Below are 17,834 nucleotides of genomic sequence, written 5' to 3'. Positions count from 1 at the left end.
TTATATATTTATATTAGTGTGAATCAAAAAAATATAGCTAGCACATCAAATTTGGAACTTTATGGATATTGCTTAAGAGATAACTAAAATGTATTTGAGTGAGAAAAGGACTGTTGTTTAAAAAAAAGATTTGATAATAGTTGCTGATGACATTATTTACTAAGCACTGTTAGAATGTTTTCTGTATATTAACGCATTTATTCCTCAAATGAACTCAATGAGATAGTGGATACTATTATATTTACCTGATAGGTGAGGCAATAAAGGTACAGAGAGGTTAAGTAACTTTTTCACAGCTAATAACTGGTGCATTCAAATCCAGGCCAGCTGACTCCAGAACCTGTGTTCTCAACTGCTGTACCTTAAGACACAGTGTTAATGTACAACTGTAGCAAAAATTGTGAGGACTGTAGGCAAATGGCTTAAGTTTATGAAATGCAGCTTTAGTAGAGAGGAACTGTTGAAAATTTTTGGAGTAATGTTATAAATGTACTGTTTGATATAAATGGAAGTGATAGGGATATTCAGAATGTATTCTTTAAGTGAGTTGAGGGATTTGGGATTAAGTTTAGGGACACCAGTTATTAATTGATTGTCTCAACCTAGGTTTGGAGAAAAGCACTTGAACCAAGGTTTTTTAGGTGAAATGGAGAAAAAGGAGCTAGGACATAAGAACCATTGAACAGAAAGAATGGAAAGTAAAAAAGGACTTAAATGTGGGGACTTAGTGAAGAGTCAAAGATATGTGGTTTCCAGCTTAAGGGCAGGATAATACCATTAGATAGAGAATCAAGAAAGGGACTTAAATGGCAGATGAATTTTGTTATAAAAATATAATTTTTAAAAGGAGGCTGAAAATCTAAAAATGTTTGGTGGGCAGTTAGTGGTTATGAAAGCTTAGTATGGTGATTAGGGCTGGGGATATATATTTAAAAGTTACCTACTTCGAGGTGAGTGTTATGTGTAATGAGTAATAATGATGTAGGCCAGGGGTCTGCAAACTTTCTTAAGGGGCCAGATAGTAAATATTTTAGGTTTTTTAAACTAAGAGGCAAAATCCAATATAAATAGGTAAAAAAAAACATTTTTAGCTCACATACCATAAAACAAACAAACAAAACAGGCAACAGGGCCAGCTTTGCCTAAAAGGCTATAGTTTGCCAGTCCTTGACATAAGCTTCTTAAATATGTTGACTGTTTATCATAAACATTCTTTTTCTATTGAAATTTGGAGATATTCCATCAGTTATTTCATTAATTCAGAAAAGTTGAGAAGTTTCATATGTTATCTTTCTGGACAGGATCAATCTCTTGAGAGAAATGTTTAAAAAATGAAATTCGCTTTTAAGTAGATGTTAAAAATTGCCAGAAATTAATCTAGAAATCAACCCTACTTCTTAAAAACATTTCAAAACTGGAGTTGGTAATTTAGCTGTGAATTTGAGAAGCTTCATAGTCAAGGAAAGTTAGCTCAGTAAGCTCCTTTAAAACTATTTTCTGTGTTAGATTTTGACACTGATACAAGTCTGGAAATGATTTACTTGATCTTAGATTATTCTTTGGGTCGCAGAAAATTTTACAGAATATAAGCAGTTTTGGCTCATACCCAGTGAAGGAACACCTTTTATTTGCTATGCCAGGGCTATGTTCTATTTCTTCTCCAGGATGTTTGGGCCCTGAAAATTGGAAGTTGATTTTATTTTTTTTTACTTCTGCTAACTTCTTAAGGCTCAGATTAATGCTGCTGTTTGTTAATTGCATCTTGATCTCTTGGGTTTATCTGCCTGTTGAAGGAGACAATACCAATTATCACTTCCTTTCAAAAAAGTAAATTAAATTTTGTTATTTTGGGGTTTCTTAAAAGTCAGTGCACAAAGGGTAATATCTTTAAGAGAATTCTTGACCAGAATGGTTGATATGGTTAGAAAAAGCATTTAAGATTTATTTTCATCACTGTTAAGTAATATTTTAGCTTCTGGTAGTATAAGATATCTGATGCTTTGTGAGTTGTTGAATATAACCAAATTAACCAAAGTTAAATACATATACTATCTAAAAGTAATTCTTCGGAGATTTTCTAATTGACCCTTTTATCACACTTTTTCATTCCTTATCTAAATATTCTCTTGAGTTGAAATTTATTTTGTGTTCACAGTCCTACCAAAGGACTTCAGTAAAGATTTGTCAGTGCTGCTTTTTATGAATTGAATCTCTCTCCATTGTAAAGTGTTTTTTGTAAAAGGAAGAAAAAAGTAAGCTTTTAAAACATGGTAATAGTGAAAATTTATTCATAGAGGATATGATATCAGTTGTCAGTATGTAATTAGAAAGTTGTTTTAAGTCAGGTGAGTAGTAACTCTATTATTTATTCCAGATAGCATTTAATCTGGCATTATCGAATATATTACTGAAAATTTTGTGTAGAAGTATGTCTAAAATATAAAGGACCTGTGTCTAAGCACCACGGAATTAGTTACTTTAATGAAGAAAATAATAAATTGATAATTTCATAACTTGCCATATTCATTTGAAAAATTTACGTTCTGCTGAATATTTATCTATTTATTTATTTTTTAATTTTTTTTAATTTTTTTTTTTTGCGGTACGCGGGCCTCTCACTGTTGTGGCCTCTCCCATTGCAGAGCACAGGCTCTGGACGTGCAGGCTCAGCGGCCATGGCTCACGGGCCCAGCCGCTCTGCAGCATGTGGGATCCTCCCGGACCGGGGCACGAACCCGTGTCCCCTGCATCGGCAGGCGGACTCTCAACCACTGCACCACCAGGGAAGCCCTGTATTTATTTTTTAAATATGTTAAAATTTAATTGGCACCTGATGAAACATGTAGAGCATCAGTACTCCACCCTCTACCATGATGCCTGGTTAACACTCCAAATGATAAATGCACTTGTAATGACAGTATATTTCTGTTCTAAATTTGCAGTTCAGAATGCAGTGATGGAGAATGGTCTGCCTCTTTGCCTCATCGATTTTCTGGTACGGAAAAAGATCAGTCCTCAAGTGATGAAAGCTGGGAGACTCTGCCAGGAAAAGATGAGAATGAACCTGAACTACAAAGTGATAGCAGTGGTCCCGAAGAGGAAAACCAAGAATTATCTCTTCAGGAAGGGTATGTTAACAGTAAGATTTGTTATTTTTATGCATACTGCACAAGAGTGTTATACATCACATTCAGATGTTGGATATGCTATTATGCATTTACACAAGCCCTATGTAGGACCAGTAGATCCTGCTGAATTTTGTTATGCTTTCGGTATTTTCCAAAGAACAATTAAATTGAAAATACTGGTAATTACAGTGTCTTGTCTTAGATACAGTATGTGTTTCCATTTTGCTTTATTGAAGAAACCTTGGACATTTAAAAGATCATTTTGGTAAGTCAGGTATGAGTGAATCAGAGCTGCCATTGCTATTCAGTGAAGATAATAGCAAGGGAGAAGGGAAGCCCTCAGAGGGAAATCAGTGATTTTTTCATGGAAATGCAGGCAGTAGGAAAAGTTGAAGTTTTAATATTTCTCTCTAATTGCATTGGATGATATCTCCAGAAATTAGTGGTTGATGATATATATCTTTGTCTTTTCCTAACTTTAATGGGAATGCTCTAGTGCAGGGCTTGTCAAATTTATATTACAAAGGGCCAAATAGTAAATATTTCCAGCTTTGTGTGTCAGTCTCTGTTGGAGCTACTCAGTTCTACTGTTATAGTGTAAAAGTAGCCATAGACAATATGTAAATGAATGGGTGTAACTGTCTTCCAACAAAATTTTATTTATAAAATTGGCAAGCTGGAAATAAGCTGTGGGCTGTAGTTTACCAGCCCTTGCTCCACTAGTATTTCCCTAGTAAGAATGATTCTGGGTTTTAGGTTGATTTCATACATGTACACACACACACATACACAATTTTTTTGGTCTTAAATCACACTAAGGAAATTTAAAAAAAAATTTTTTTTAAATTAGGGTATCGTTGCTTTACAATGTTGTGTTAGTTTCTGCTGTGCAGCAAAGTGAATCAGTTATATGTATACATATATCCCCTCTTTTTCTGGATTTTCGTCCCATTTAGGTCACCACAGAGCATTGAGTAGAGTTCCCTATGCTATACAGCAGGTTCTCATTAGTTACCTGTTTTATACATATTAGTGTATATATGTCAATCCCAATCACACTAAGAAAATTTTACCCTGTTTGTATTTTATAGGTTTCTGGCAAGAATGTTCGTTGAATTTTATTAAAGTCTTGTTAGCACCAATGGAAATGATATATGATTTTTTACTTTTCGCCTAATGATCATGAGCAATTATTCTGTTACTAGATTTCCTAATATTCAACTACCCTTACTTCTTCTATTTAATTAACCCAACATGATCACATAGTCATGGTTTATTGTTATTTTAATGAGCTACTAGATTCTGTTTGCTAATATTTTACATAGGATTTTTATATTGAGACCTGTAAGTATGAATTGTCTCTAGCTGTGTTCTGGTTGGGTTTTGTGTTTTTTTAAATTTTTTTCTTGATAAGTTTGATACTCGCTTTGCTAAAAGACTATTTATTTATTTATTTATTTATTTATTTATTTATTTATTTATATATATTTGTGTGTGTATGTATGTGTTGGTGTTTAAATAGCTATTTATTCCTTTAAAGACTGTTAGTATTTGCTTGTGAAACCTTCTAGGCTTGGTGTTTTGTTGTGAGGGAGTATTTCTTTGATAATTAAATTTTTTCTATGATAATTGGTTCTAATTTAGTCTCTCAAGGGAACTATTTTGGTAAATATGTTTTCTTAGGAAAAACCTATTTCAACTTGGACATTAAAATTTTTACTTTTCAAAAAGTATAAATTTCCAGTTTGAGATTACTTCTGTAAGAAACTCTGGAAATAAAGCTTATTAGAAAATTTATAAAGAAAGAAATGTAAGAACATAATTGGTTTTGATAGTGGTAGGTTGAGGTGGCATTTTTTTCTTCTTAACTTTATGTTTGATCATCTCTAGTCACTATTACTTAGTTTACTAAGTTTTATTAATTTTTTCATATGTAATTTGTGATAGTAACTATTCATGCAACAAATATTTATTGAGCATATAGTATGTGCCAAGCATGGTACTGGATCCTGGGATTATATCAGTGAACAAGACAAATAAGATTCTCCCATCAAGTTTACTTTATGGTGGGAGAGGCAGGTAATAAACAAGATACAAATATGATAAATTACAAACTGATAATTACTGTGAAGGGAATAAAACACTAATGTGATAAAGTAACTGACAGGGGCTTACATTAATTAGAGTGATCAGGGAGGACTTCTCTTAGGAATTGGCTTTTGAGCTGAGCTCTAAAAGATGAGAATTAGCAGTTAGTTGAAGGAGAGCTTTCTAGGCAAAAAGAAAGATGAGAGCAGAGGTACTGAAAAGGAAAGGGCTTGGCATGTAAGATGGTAGTGGGGCTGAAGCAGATGAGTGGAAAGAATAGTAATATGAGATGAAGTTGGCAGGAACCAGACTATGCAGAACATGTAGCATCTGGAATTTATTCAGAGAGCAGTGAGATTTTAAGTGGGGAATTAACTGATTTGACACACATTTTTAAAGGATCACGCTAACCGCTTTGTGGAGATCGAATTGGAAAGGGACTAAAGTAAAAAAGAGGATGAGAGTAGATTAGGCTGTGAGGGGATGGTAGTGAGAATTTTAAAAGTGAAGAGGTTTCAGAATATTTTTGAGTTATAAGTATTAGGAAGGATTATATGTGAGATGAAGGAGAAATCAGTCAGTTATGCCTAGGTTTTTTGGTTGGAACATTGGGTAGATGTTAATGTTGTTGACTGAGATGAGGAAGCCTGAGGAGAGGACTGGGAAGTAGGAACTCCTTTTTGAAATTCTAAGTGCCAGTGAGACATACATTGTAGATGGCAGGAGGCACTTGGATATTTAACTTACAAGTTTAAGGAAAGTATCCTGAATTGTAGGTAGATGTACAGGTATATGTATAAACAGAAACACATTTGAAAATCATCAGCTACTTGCATTGATATCCTACAATAATAAAACCGGTCGTTTGATTAAAAAAAAAAATAGAAGTCAAGTGGTGAGGGGGGACAGAACTAAAATGCTGGACAGCAGTAGTATTTCAGTTGATGGGGGAAGATCAGAGTTGAAGTGTATAGTTTGGAAGAGGTCTGAAAGTTAACTGTTGACATAAGTTAAATTTGTATGGTAAAATTTCAAGGGTAACAACTACAAGAATAAATACAGAGTATATGTATTGGAAACCAGTAGAAGAGGAAAAAAGGAATTTAAGACCTGGAAAAATAACATTTAAAGTCAATCCAAATAACAGTTAAAAAAAAAAGGAAGAAAAAGCATAAAAAAGGGAAGAAAAATAGAGATGAAAAAAGCAGGATGTAAGAAAAAGTCCTGTAATAAATATAAATTGCTTACTCTCTGCTTGTGAAAGAAAAGCTTCAAATCAGTTGGATTTTTTTAAAGTTAAATGCTATTTACAAAAGACACACTTAAAGCATTAATATACAGAAAGATTGAAATGGCAGAAAATGATATTTCAGGGAAACGCTAACTAAAAGAAAATGGACTAATTATACTAACATTAGCAATTTAGACTTAAAGACAGAAAAAGCATTAATGGGGAGAGTGGAGGTCACTATGTAGTAAGTCCAATTTACTATTAAAATGAAGCAGTTTTAAACTTGAATGCACAGACTTAAAATATATACATCAAAATTTAACCAAACTAGAGAATATTAACAGATTTTCTGTCATATTAGAAAATTTTTAAATACCTTTCTCAATTAATAATTCATGGATATAAAAAATTAATTGCAGATTTGAACAGCTTACTTAAGCATGCTTTAATGAACACTGCATGCTGTGGAATACACAAACACAAAAACTGAACATGTACTAGACTGCAGAGTACAGGTTAGCAGATTTCAGAGAATCAATATCCTAGAGACCTTTTCTCTGACCACAGTGCAATTAATTTAGAAATAAATAATACAAATATAAATTCTTAATATATAAATATACTTTATATAAAACCTTCCATGCATTTTAAATTATCCATCCTTTTTAAAAAGCAGTAGGACAGGGCTTCCCTGGTGGCACAGTGATTGAGAGTCTGCCTGCCGATGCAGGGGACACAGGTTCCTGCCCCGGTCCGGGAAGATCCCACATGCTGCGGAGCAGCCTTGGCTGCTGAGCCTGCACGTCCGGAGCCTGTGCTCCGCAACGGGAGAGGCCACAACAGTGAGAGGCCAGCGTACCACAAAAGAAAACAGAAAAAAAAACCTGAAAAAAAAAAAAGGCAGTAGGACAAAGAAGAAATCATACTAGAAGTTTAAAAAATGCTCACCAACTCAATGATAATGGAAATACCACCAATCAAAATCTGTGGAATTGCAATGAAATTGATATTTAAAGGGAAATTTATCTTTATAAATGCTTATGTTAGAAAAGAACAAAAGCTGAAAGTGGAGTAGCTATGTATTGAACTTAAAAAACAGAAAAGGAATATTAGAATCAACAAAGAAACTAAGGAGGTAAGAATTAGAATTAGGGAAGATAAGAACAAAATTCAATAAATCAGAAAACAATTACGATAGAGAGAATCAAAGAAATCAGAAGCTGATACTTTGAAAAGATTAAGAAAAAGAGACATTCTACTTGATAGTGAACAGGAAAATAAAGATGACACAAATAAATAATACTGAAATACAAAAGTGGACACAGCTGCAAACACAATAAAGTTTGTATAGACTTTTTAAAAAGAGTACTATGAACTTTATACCAGTAAATTTGAAAACTTAGAAGAAGTTGACAAATTCCTAGAAAAATAGAATTCACCAAAACTCACTCAAGAGGAAATAGGAAACCTAAATAATATGATAACTATTACAGATACATAATCAGTGGTTTAAATTCTTCCCATGGAGAAAACAACTGATCCAGGTGATTTTAGAGCTGAATTCTCTTAAACTAAACTTTCAAGGATCATATCACACTACCCTTCGAGAGAATGGCAAAAGAACTATTTCTCCAAGTCATTCAGATAAGACCAATATAACCCTAATACCAAAAGAGTTTGTGAAGAAAATTATAAACCTATTTCGTTTATTAAAATACACATCAAAATCTTAAACAGAATCATTGGAAATCTGAATTTGTAAGTGTATTTTTTTAACAGATAAAATTCAGTTACCAATCTGAGTTTATTCCAGATATGCAAAAGTAGTTACACATTGAATACCTGTAAATGTTATCACCAAATCATTAGCAAACTACAGGAGAAAATTCATATGATAAATTCTGTAGATGCAAGGGGAAAAAAATCACTTAGTAATGTTCAGTGCCTCCTTATGATAAAAATTCAGAAACTAAGATCAGAACAGAATTTCCTTGCCCTCATAAAAACTGTCTAAAAAAAAATAGAAATCATTTCAATAAGGAAGCATTAAAAACAAAATTCCCCCTTAAGATCAGGAGCAAGACAAGTTGCACCATTTCTGTAGCCATTGCAGGGTAAGTATTAGCATGGCAGGATGGGAGAATAATAAAAGGCAGAAAAATAAAAGAAGATGGAAAGGAAGAGACACCAAAAAGGAAAGAACCAAACTAGGAAAATATATTTATAGTATAAAGTTTTAATGTGCAGAATGTATAAAGAACTCCTAGGGCTTCCCTGGTGGCGCAGTGGTTGAGAGTCCACCTGCCAATGCAGCGTACGCGGGTTTGTGCCCTGGTCCGGGAAGATCCCACATGCCGTGGAGCAGCTGGGCCCGAGAGCCATGGCCACTGAGCCTGCGCGTGCAGAGCCTGTGCTCCACAACAGGAGAGGCCACAACAGTGAGAGGCCCGCGTGCTGCAAAAAAAAAAACAACTCCTAGACATCAGTAAGAAAAACTGACAGTCTGACTGCAAAATCATCAAAACATTGAGCAAGTAATTCAATGAAGAAGAAATATTAATGGTGAATAAAAATATCAAAAGATGCTTACTTAGATCATTAGTAATCAGGGGAGTGTACATTAAGATTACAAGGAGGTATCATCTTTTACCCACCCATCGGATTAGCAAATATTAAGAAATATGACAGTGTCAGGTGTTTTGGAGGATATAAATCAATTCTTACACACTGCTTGTTGAGGTGGATATTACCCAAGTATTAATTAATAAGAGAAAAATTAGTGGCATATTCGTACATGGAGTATTACATAGCAGTGGTAATGAATGAGCCACAGCTATGTGCAAAAACATGGATGAACCTTAAAGATAGAATGTTGAGTGAGAACAACTATTCCTGGGAAAATGTGTATGATACCTATTTCATAAAGCTTAAAAACAAGCAGTAGTAAATATCTTGTTTAAGTATGCAAAAATAGTGAAAACATCTTTCAAAAAGCAATGGAGGTGGGGCTTCCCTGGTAGCACAGTGGTTAAGAATCCGCCTGCCAATGCAGGGGACACGGGTTCAATCCCTGGTCCAGGAGGATCCCACGAGCCGTGGAGCAGCTGGGCCTGTGTGCTGCAACTGCTGAGCCTGCACTCTACAGCCAGCGAGCCACAACTACTGAGCCCGTGTGCCACAACTGTTGAGGCCCGCACGCCTGAAGCCCCTGCTCTGCAACAAGAGAAGCCACCACAATGAGAAGCCCGTGCACCACAATGAAGAGTGGCATCTGCTTGCTGCAACTAGAGAAAGCCTGCGTGCACAGCAACGAAGACCCAACGCAGCCAAAAATTAAAAAAATAATAATAATAAATATTTTTTAAAATTAAAAAAAAAGAAGCAATAGAGGGACTTCCCTGGTGGTCCAGTGGTTAAGAATCCTCCTTGCAATTCAGGGGACACCGGTTCAATCCCTGGTTAGGGAACTAGGATCCCATATGCCACGGGGCAGCTAAGCCTGCACACCACAACTAGAAAGCCCATGTGCCACAACAAAATATACCGTGTGCTGCAACCAAGACCCAACGCAGACAAAAAAAAATGAATAAATAAATAAATATTTTTTTTTTTTTTTTTTTTTATGCGGGCCTCTCACTGTTGTGGCCTCTCCCATTTGCGGAGCACAGGCTCCGGACGCGCAGGCTCAGCGGCCATGGCTCACGGGCCCAGCCGCTCCGCGGCATGCGGGATCTTCCCGAAACGGGGCACGAACCCGCGTCTCCTGCATCGGCAGGCGGACTCTCAAGCACTGCGCCACCAGGGAAGCCCCAATAAATATTTTAAAAAAAGAAACATGCAGTGGAATGACAACAGCATCAACAAGATAGTACTTTGCTGTGTGGTCAAGCCAAGGGGATAGGAAAAGTGTAGAAAACAAGGTATATGCTAGTCAGTGGTAATATTCTAGTTCCTGGCTTAGGTGGTGGGTTTATGAATGTTCAGTATAATATGCTTTATAACTAAAATAGATTGTATATATTTTGCATTTGAAAAAAAAGAAATTAAAAAATAAAGGGAATTGAAGGTGAGAAAATGGAGATACCCAATTCTTTACTAAAGGGAAGGGATTACAGGTGGATTTTGGGCCTAGGAAAGTGTTGTTCTCACCCCTAAAAACCTAAAATCATGATTGTTTGCTTGTAGAATGTTCAAGAAGAAAGGAATTAACTGATAATTATAGCAAAGATAAAGTGAAGTTCTTGAGAAGATAAGAAGATGAAAAGGGATCCAGAGCTCAGGGAGAGGGTCTATAGGAGCAGAGACTCCTCCATTGTAACTAGTGGGAAGGTAACAGGTAGGTACAAGTGTAGGTGAGTCCGTAGATTTGCTGCTGGGAAGAAAAGATGAGTCTCGAGTGACTTCAGTATTCTCATTGTTACTAGATGTTGAGAGATGGGGAGAATAAGAAGGTGAAATTTAAGAAGAAAAAGGTGGGAAATGGGCTTTCAGAGAACCAGGCAACAGACTTACTAGGTAGACACTTAGTAATTGCTGGACAGTATTAAGTGTCCATTTGAGATTTATGTTTTTGAATTTAAAGTTAAATTAGAGACATCACACTTTTGTATTTTTCTTTAGGCTTTTCCAGCTGTTCTGGTGACTTTACAAACTTTTAATGTAAATACTCAACATTTTTTAGTAAAAATTTAATAATAAAATTTTTCTATTAATCAATGCTAAATATATTAGAATAAAGAAACAATTCTTCAAATTAAGTGTTGGGAATCCATCTTTGCAACTGGATGCCATGGAATCCATGCAAAGGATTTGCAACAGGGTACCCTTGATTTTGTAAGCTGTAATTCTCTTTAGGCTTTTTTGACTCTTAAGTCAAATTTCATTTACTTTCTTCTGTACTTTACCTCCACGATAGGGATTAGAAATCTTAAACATACGCTATACAATTAGAATTATTAAAAATGAGCTTATATCTGAAGCTTAGCAAGTACTTAAATGTATGTGTGTCTTGAGTTATAAAATGAAAACCAGTTAGTTAATTACCATTTAACTAGGAATGTTTATTATGCTGTCCAGAATTTTATAAAATAAATTTCTTATAATATAGCTATATTATTTTATGAAAGCCTTAGCCCTTTAAAATGTTGGTATTAACCTGAACATTTAATATTCTGTGCTGTTTTTAATGGATACTCAAATTGCTGATTTTATTAGCTAAAGGAAACCACTCGGATTTGTAAAATCAGAGTAGTTAGTGTTTTCAGGGATTTAATTTGATTTGTCTGCCTTTCATTTTCTTCATTTCTCAGGAAATTCTACGATGCATGATTATATAATAGCGTATTTTAAAACTTTTTAATGAACATTTCTTTAAGATACCCAATAGTATTAGTTTATTGGTATATCTTAATACTTTTAATATTGCTATTCCAGTAATGTTATTAAATTTAGTTTCTGTTATTGAAGAATAGAGATCTTTAATCATGAAGCATAAATCATAAAGGGAGCAACAGTCTATTTATCTGAAGCTTTGAAGTATAGCCTGTAATTAAGAGAATATCATGTGGGTGGTCTTCTAGGATTTTCACTGGAGGTAGGTTGTGCAGATACCTGATGGGGCATTTTTGGCTTCCTGTTACAGCAGCAGCATTCATTTCCTCCAAACTGTGCTGAAATTGCTCAAAAGGAAAGAACAGATTGGCAATTTCCCTTCCCAGGTGAAATACTTGTGACGTTGGTAGTAGTGGTGGTAGGGCTTCTGCATCTTCCATCTACTGGGTTACTTTTTTAGACATATTTAGACATAATATATCTTTTTAAGTCTCATAAATTACTGTGTAACATTGTAATGACATTTTGTTGATTTTTGAATTACCAAAATGAAGAAAGGGCCTTGGAGGTCTAAATTTTTGTGAATATGTTACATATGGTATGTGTGTGGTATGGGCATATGTGTATATATATAGGGAGGAAGAAAACAGAGATTGCTGAAATGTTTTCAAGATTTTTTAAGCATCTAAACTTACATTATATACTTACATTCCCTTGGGGATATTTGTTTCTCTTGTTAGCTACACAAAATTAAAGATACTTTTGACCCTAGTGTTCAGAATCTCTCTTTTTTTTTTTTTTTTAAAGATCAAAATTCCTTTTGTTATACTGTCAAGCCAACTCTGGCCCAGCACATGGCTGCTCTTCTAGCCTGATAAGTTTTGTGTTAAATGGTGAATGAACTTTATGTAACATGTTGAAAGCATATGCTACACAGCACTTATTTTCTGTTTCTGTAACTGTGTTGTAATGAGTCATGAAAGACAAATGTTTAAGCAAAATATGTAGCCAAGAATTGTTTATATATAGTAAAAGTATTAATGACATTTTTGTTTATTGATTCAGAATTATTTCTTAGTTTCCTTCTTTGAATTTAAAAAACTCATAAATTAATGTTTATTTCTTATACTGAATCATTTTCACCAATGTATTTGAGTTTTATGTTATGTATCTGAGTACAGAGCCTTTTTTTTTTTTTTGCGGTACGTGGGCCTCTCACTGTTGTGGCCTCTCCCGTTGTGGAGCACAGGCTCCGGACAAGCAGGCTCAGCGGCCATGGCTCACAGGCCCAGCCGCTCCGTGGCATGTGGGATCTTCCCAGACCAGGGCACAAATCCGTGTCCCCTGCATCGGCAGGCAGACTCTCAACCACTGCGCCACCAGGGAAGCCCACAGAGTCATTTTGATGGCTGTATAATAGGAAACAGAAATGTATTTAGAAATAACAGACATTTCCAAGGACTGTTCTGGGCTTAATCTCTAAATTATTCAACTTTTAAAAGATTATTTTTCAAGGATTTATTATTACATTTGCAACACAGAGAGAGAACCTATGATGTGTCAAGCACTTGTTACAGGAAGTGAGGCTACAATGATGAGAGACAACATTGTATGCCCTTGAGAAGTTCCCAGTCTAGGAGAAGACAGATGAGTCACTGGAAGAGTTACAGTACAGTGTGGCAAGTACTCTCATAAAGGTGTGAAGAGAGATGTGCTGCTTAGGAATTTTTAGTTTGATTTTGTATTTTAAAACCATTTGAGGCTTAATTTTTCATTGGACCTAATTATTGTGCATGAAAAGAAAGCATCTACTATATCTTTATGTATTAGACATTAAAAATTTAACAGGGGGTTCCCTGGTGGCGCAGTGGTTGAGAGTCCACCTGCCGATGCAGGGGACACGGGTTCGTGCCCCGGTCCGGGAAGATCCCACATGCCATGCAGCGGCTGGGCCCGTGAGCCATGGCCGCTGAGCCTGAGCGTCTGGAGCCTGTGCTCCACAACGGGAGAGGCCACAACAGTGAGACGCCCGCGTATCGCAAAAAAATAAAAAAATAAAAAAAAATAAAAAAAATAAAATTTAACAAAATAAGCACATTTTGTTATGCTAATTTCTCTGATTTTATGAGACTAAATCTTATAAATGTGTTATTCTGAAGTGTAGTTTAGGATCTGAAATTAAAGAAACATTTATGAATTTAGCTATACAAAGAGATACTGTTTCTTTGTATTTAAAATGTGTTGATTCTTATATGTGGGCATTATCTGCATCTCTTTCATAAATATTTTTATCCCTCAAGTTAAATTTGCACATTAGAATGAATAGAATTCTAATTAGAGTTGTTCTTCAAGTTGAAATACATAAATTGTTGTATAACATTATTTCTCATCTTAAAACCCAAACTAAAATTAAACTTTGCCAAGACTATATTTAACCTCTTTTTGATATAGTAAAAGGTATATATATACCAGTATATACCAATATAATTTATTTATAAATGGTCATTGCAGCCTTGAAATACCTGTTTTTCTTATATGTTATAATTATTAATATTTCTCAATTTGGTCTTTGTGTCCAGATTTTTGGTGTTTTGACTCTTCTGTAAGTGTTTTCTTTAATCTGTATGTTGTGAAATTTAACAATCTGTTTATCTTTGGCTTCAAGGTTTTGCATAATGTTTAAAATGACACTGAGATTTTTGTAAAAATGTCTCTCCTGATTCTTCTAGTACTTTTTTTGTTTAGTGGTGTTGAGGATGGACATGCATTTTTTAAAAGTAGATCTGGAATTTATTTAATGCTAAATAATGACATAGAGATTTAACTCCCTCCCTCCAGGTGGATACCCAGTTGTCTCAATATCATTTATCTAGTGATCCTTTTCCATAGTTTTGAAATACTTCTTTCATCTTTCTTATTTTATTTATTGATTTCTCTGTCCCTGTTTCTGTGAGCTTATTTTCTAGTGGGAGAATGACTAACAGTAAACAAATAAGAAAATGATAAGTAAAAGTAAGTTCTGTAATGAAAACAAGAAGAATGACATATAGTCAGTGACTGGTGATCTACTTAAAATGAGTGGTCAAGACAGGCTTCCCTGAAAGAAGTGACATTTACTCTGAAAACCAAGGAAGGAGGCTGTGCAAAACTCTGGTGAAAGTACATTTCAGATAGAGGAAATGCCCCAAGGTGAATGACCTCCATGTGCTCCAAGAGAAGAAAGAATAGTAGGAGTATAGTAAATGAGGGATGGGGGAAGAGTGGTGAGGAACATAGGAAGAGTTGGAAAAGAGAGCTGAGGGGAAAGCATGTATTATGTAGAGATTTGTAGGCCGGGCTGAGCACTTGGGTTTTATTTTAACTGTGAAGGGAAACTACTCAAGATCAGGGCTTAAAGATTCAGATTGTCTAGGCTGAGTTTTTCTTATTTTTCTCCTGCAAAAGAGGAAATATAGGAACATGGATAGTATGTATATCAAATAAATAGGTTATTATGTAATTAGGAGCTATTTCTATATACATATGACTCTGTAACAAATTTGCTTCCCTTTTAAATAATTTTACATTTTAAAGAAAACAGATTTTTAGAATCATCTAAGTACCAAGAATTTAGAACTCAAAGAATAAAGTATCTACTTACACTAAATAGAACTCTTTAAAGAAAAAATTATGATGTGTTTTAAAAGTAATATTTTTTCTTCCATTAAAATGTTTGTATTAGGGAACAGACATCCTTGGAAGAAGGAGAAATTCCTTGGTTACAGTACAATGAAGTCAATGAAAGCAGCAGTGATGAAGGAAATGAGCCTGCCAACGAATTTGCACAGCCAGAAGCTTTCATGTTGGATGGTAACAATAACCTTGAGGATGACTCCAGTGTGAGTGAAGACTTGGATGTGGACTGGAGGTATGTAGCACAGTGTGATTACCATCCTTAACTGATCATTGAGTAGAATTTGTTTTTGATTCTGAATTATGAAAACTGAATCTCTGATAATCAGCTAAGAAATAGCTCAATTTTCTCATCTGTCAGTCTTCCTCTCTCTCAAAGCTCATTTCAGGTGTCACTTCATACGTGAACTTCTTTCTTACTCCAGTCATGACCTCTTCCTTCTTTGACCGTTAGCTCTGTGGAAGCTCACTTTATATCCTAGTTATTTATACACTTAATGGTTTGAGGTTTCCGACTTTTAAATTTGGCTTTTTTAAAAAAAATTTTTTATACAACAAATGCATGTCATGTATCCCAATCTCCTTAATATAACACTTAGTATAATCCTTTAAAAATAAAAAGTCCATGATGAATACTACCTGAAGAATTTCAAAACCTGTGATTGAATCATAAGACTATAGTTTTCCTTCTCCATATGCAAAATATGGAAAATATAATTGTACCTTCTCAGAGATGTTGAATGTATTAAATTTACTTTATGCTGGAAAAGAACAGTGAGCTTCAAATAAAAGTAACATATAAATTAAATGGATTATAGAATTGTTATGGCTCATGATATAATGATCAGAATTTAACTGTTTTGGTTTATAAACTTAGACTTATTTTTCAAGTGTGCAGTAACCCTCTGGAAGCAGCTAGTTATTGAGATGTAGAGGGAATGTTTCAACTAATCCCTTTTTGTTACTTTTTCTGGAAAAATCATGACTTGGTACTACCCTCATTTTCATCTCTGCACAGATATATTTTTAAGAATTTGTCTCGTTTTTCCAGTTAAAATTCCATTACAGAAAATTTAGAAAAATAAAGGTAACAAAAACTCATTCATACCCCTGGTAACCCTGCAAGTTTCTAGAACTTGTTTTTAAGGCCTGCTTTGTGTCTTCAGTTTCTCTTTCTGAGTGTTTAGTTACTTCTTTGTACTTCTCCAAATTGTTCCAGACCTGAAACTCATCATCTCCATGAATTCCTCCTTACTGTTTCCTTTTCTCACTCCCCAGGGGAAGAAAAAAATTATATGTTCAGAGCAGGCTCTTATTGACCATGTTGTGGAAGTAGAAGGGGTTTCTCCTGTGGGGTTTCCTCACAGCCACACAAACAATTTGTAATTCCATCCTAAATATTCTCCTCCAAAACCTATTTTCTGTCTTCCCAAACACTGTGGAAAATCAGTGGCTTCACCTAGTCCTAGTCTTGGTGATCTTGACACCCCCTTCACTTCTTCGCTCTTTTATGTCTGCCCATTCCCCTGTTACTGAACTCCTTGTTAATTCTGATGTCTTCTCTGATGACATTATACAAAGTCATTACAGGGCTCAGCAGGTGACAGAATTGCCTATTTAGTGTCATCTGTGTGTGTTGGGAGGCAGTTATGGTTTTATATGAGGAATTCTGTTCTTTTGCCCATTTTTGAAATTTTATGAATATAATTTTTACAGCTCCATTATATAGGTGCTCCATCCTATAGATGCACTAAAATTTAATTATTTCCCCATTGAAATAGTGCAGTAAACTTCCCCCCCATAAAATTTGATCTGTACTTCAGTTTATTTCTTTAGGACAGATTAACAAGAGGTGACATTACTAAGATGTGTGATATTTTTTAAGATCTCGATGTATTGGATATATTTCTAAATAACTTTCAAAACAGGTTTCACATAAAAAAAATTTTTCTCCACTTGTTTTTGCAGTCCATTGGTCCCACCACCTTTTTATTTTTTTTCTTAATTAATTTATTTTATTTTATTTATTCTTGGCTGCATTGGGTCTTCATTGCTGCGCGTGGGCTTTTCTCTAGTTGCGGCAAGCGGGGGCTACTCTTCGTCGTGGTGCGCAGGCTTCTCATTGCAGTGGCTTCTCTAGTTGCAGAGCACGGGCTCTAGGCACGCAGAGAGTGCAGGCTCAGTAGTTGTGGCGCACGGGCTTAGTTGCTCCTCGGCATGTGGGGTCTTCCCGGACCAGGGCTCGAACCCGTGTCCCCTGAATTGGCAGGCGGATTCTTAACCGCTGTGCCACCAGGGAAGCCCTCACATAAAAATTTGAAGGTATAATCAAGGTCTTTATTGAACAAAATTTAGCTTAAATTTAAAAACTTCTAATTCATTGA

The 17,834-nt window shown here is 35.1% G+C and overlaps 1 protein-coding gene across 1 annotated transcript in view; it reads left to right on the top strand.

Moving 5' to 3' along the window:
• Window positions 1-17,834, top strand: part of PJA2 (praja ring finger ubiquitin ligase 2) — a 67,053-nt gene that overhangs the window by 29,284 nt on the left and 19,935 nt on the right. The window contains exons 5-6 of the mRNA XM_007462586.1: window positions 2,943-3,128; window positions 15,500-15,685. Coding sequence (XP_007462648.1) covers window positions 2,943-3,128; window positions 15,500-15,685 — 372 coding nt within the window. The remainder of the gene's footprint in view (window positions 1-2,942; window positions 3,129-15,499; window positions 15,686-17,834) is intronic.

The sequence above is a fragment of the Lipotes vexillifer genome, unplaced genomic scaffold (assembly GCF_000442215.2).
Source record: "Lipotes vexillifer unplaced genomic scaffold, Lipotes_vexillifer_v1.1 scaffold710, whole genome shotgun sequence".
Lineage (NCBI taxonomy): Eukaryota > Metazoa > Chordata > Mammalia > Artiodactyla > Lipotidae > Lipotes > Lipotes vexillifer.
The sequence above is the reverse complement of the archived record's forward strand: the minus strand, read 5'-3'. Positions and strand labels throughout refer to the sequence as shown.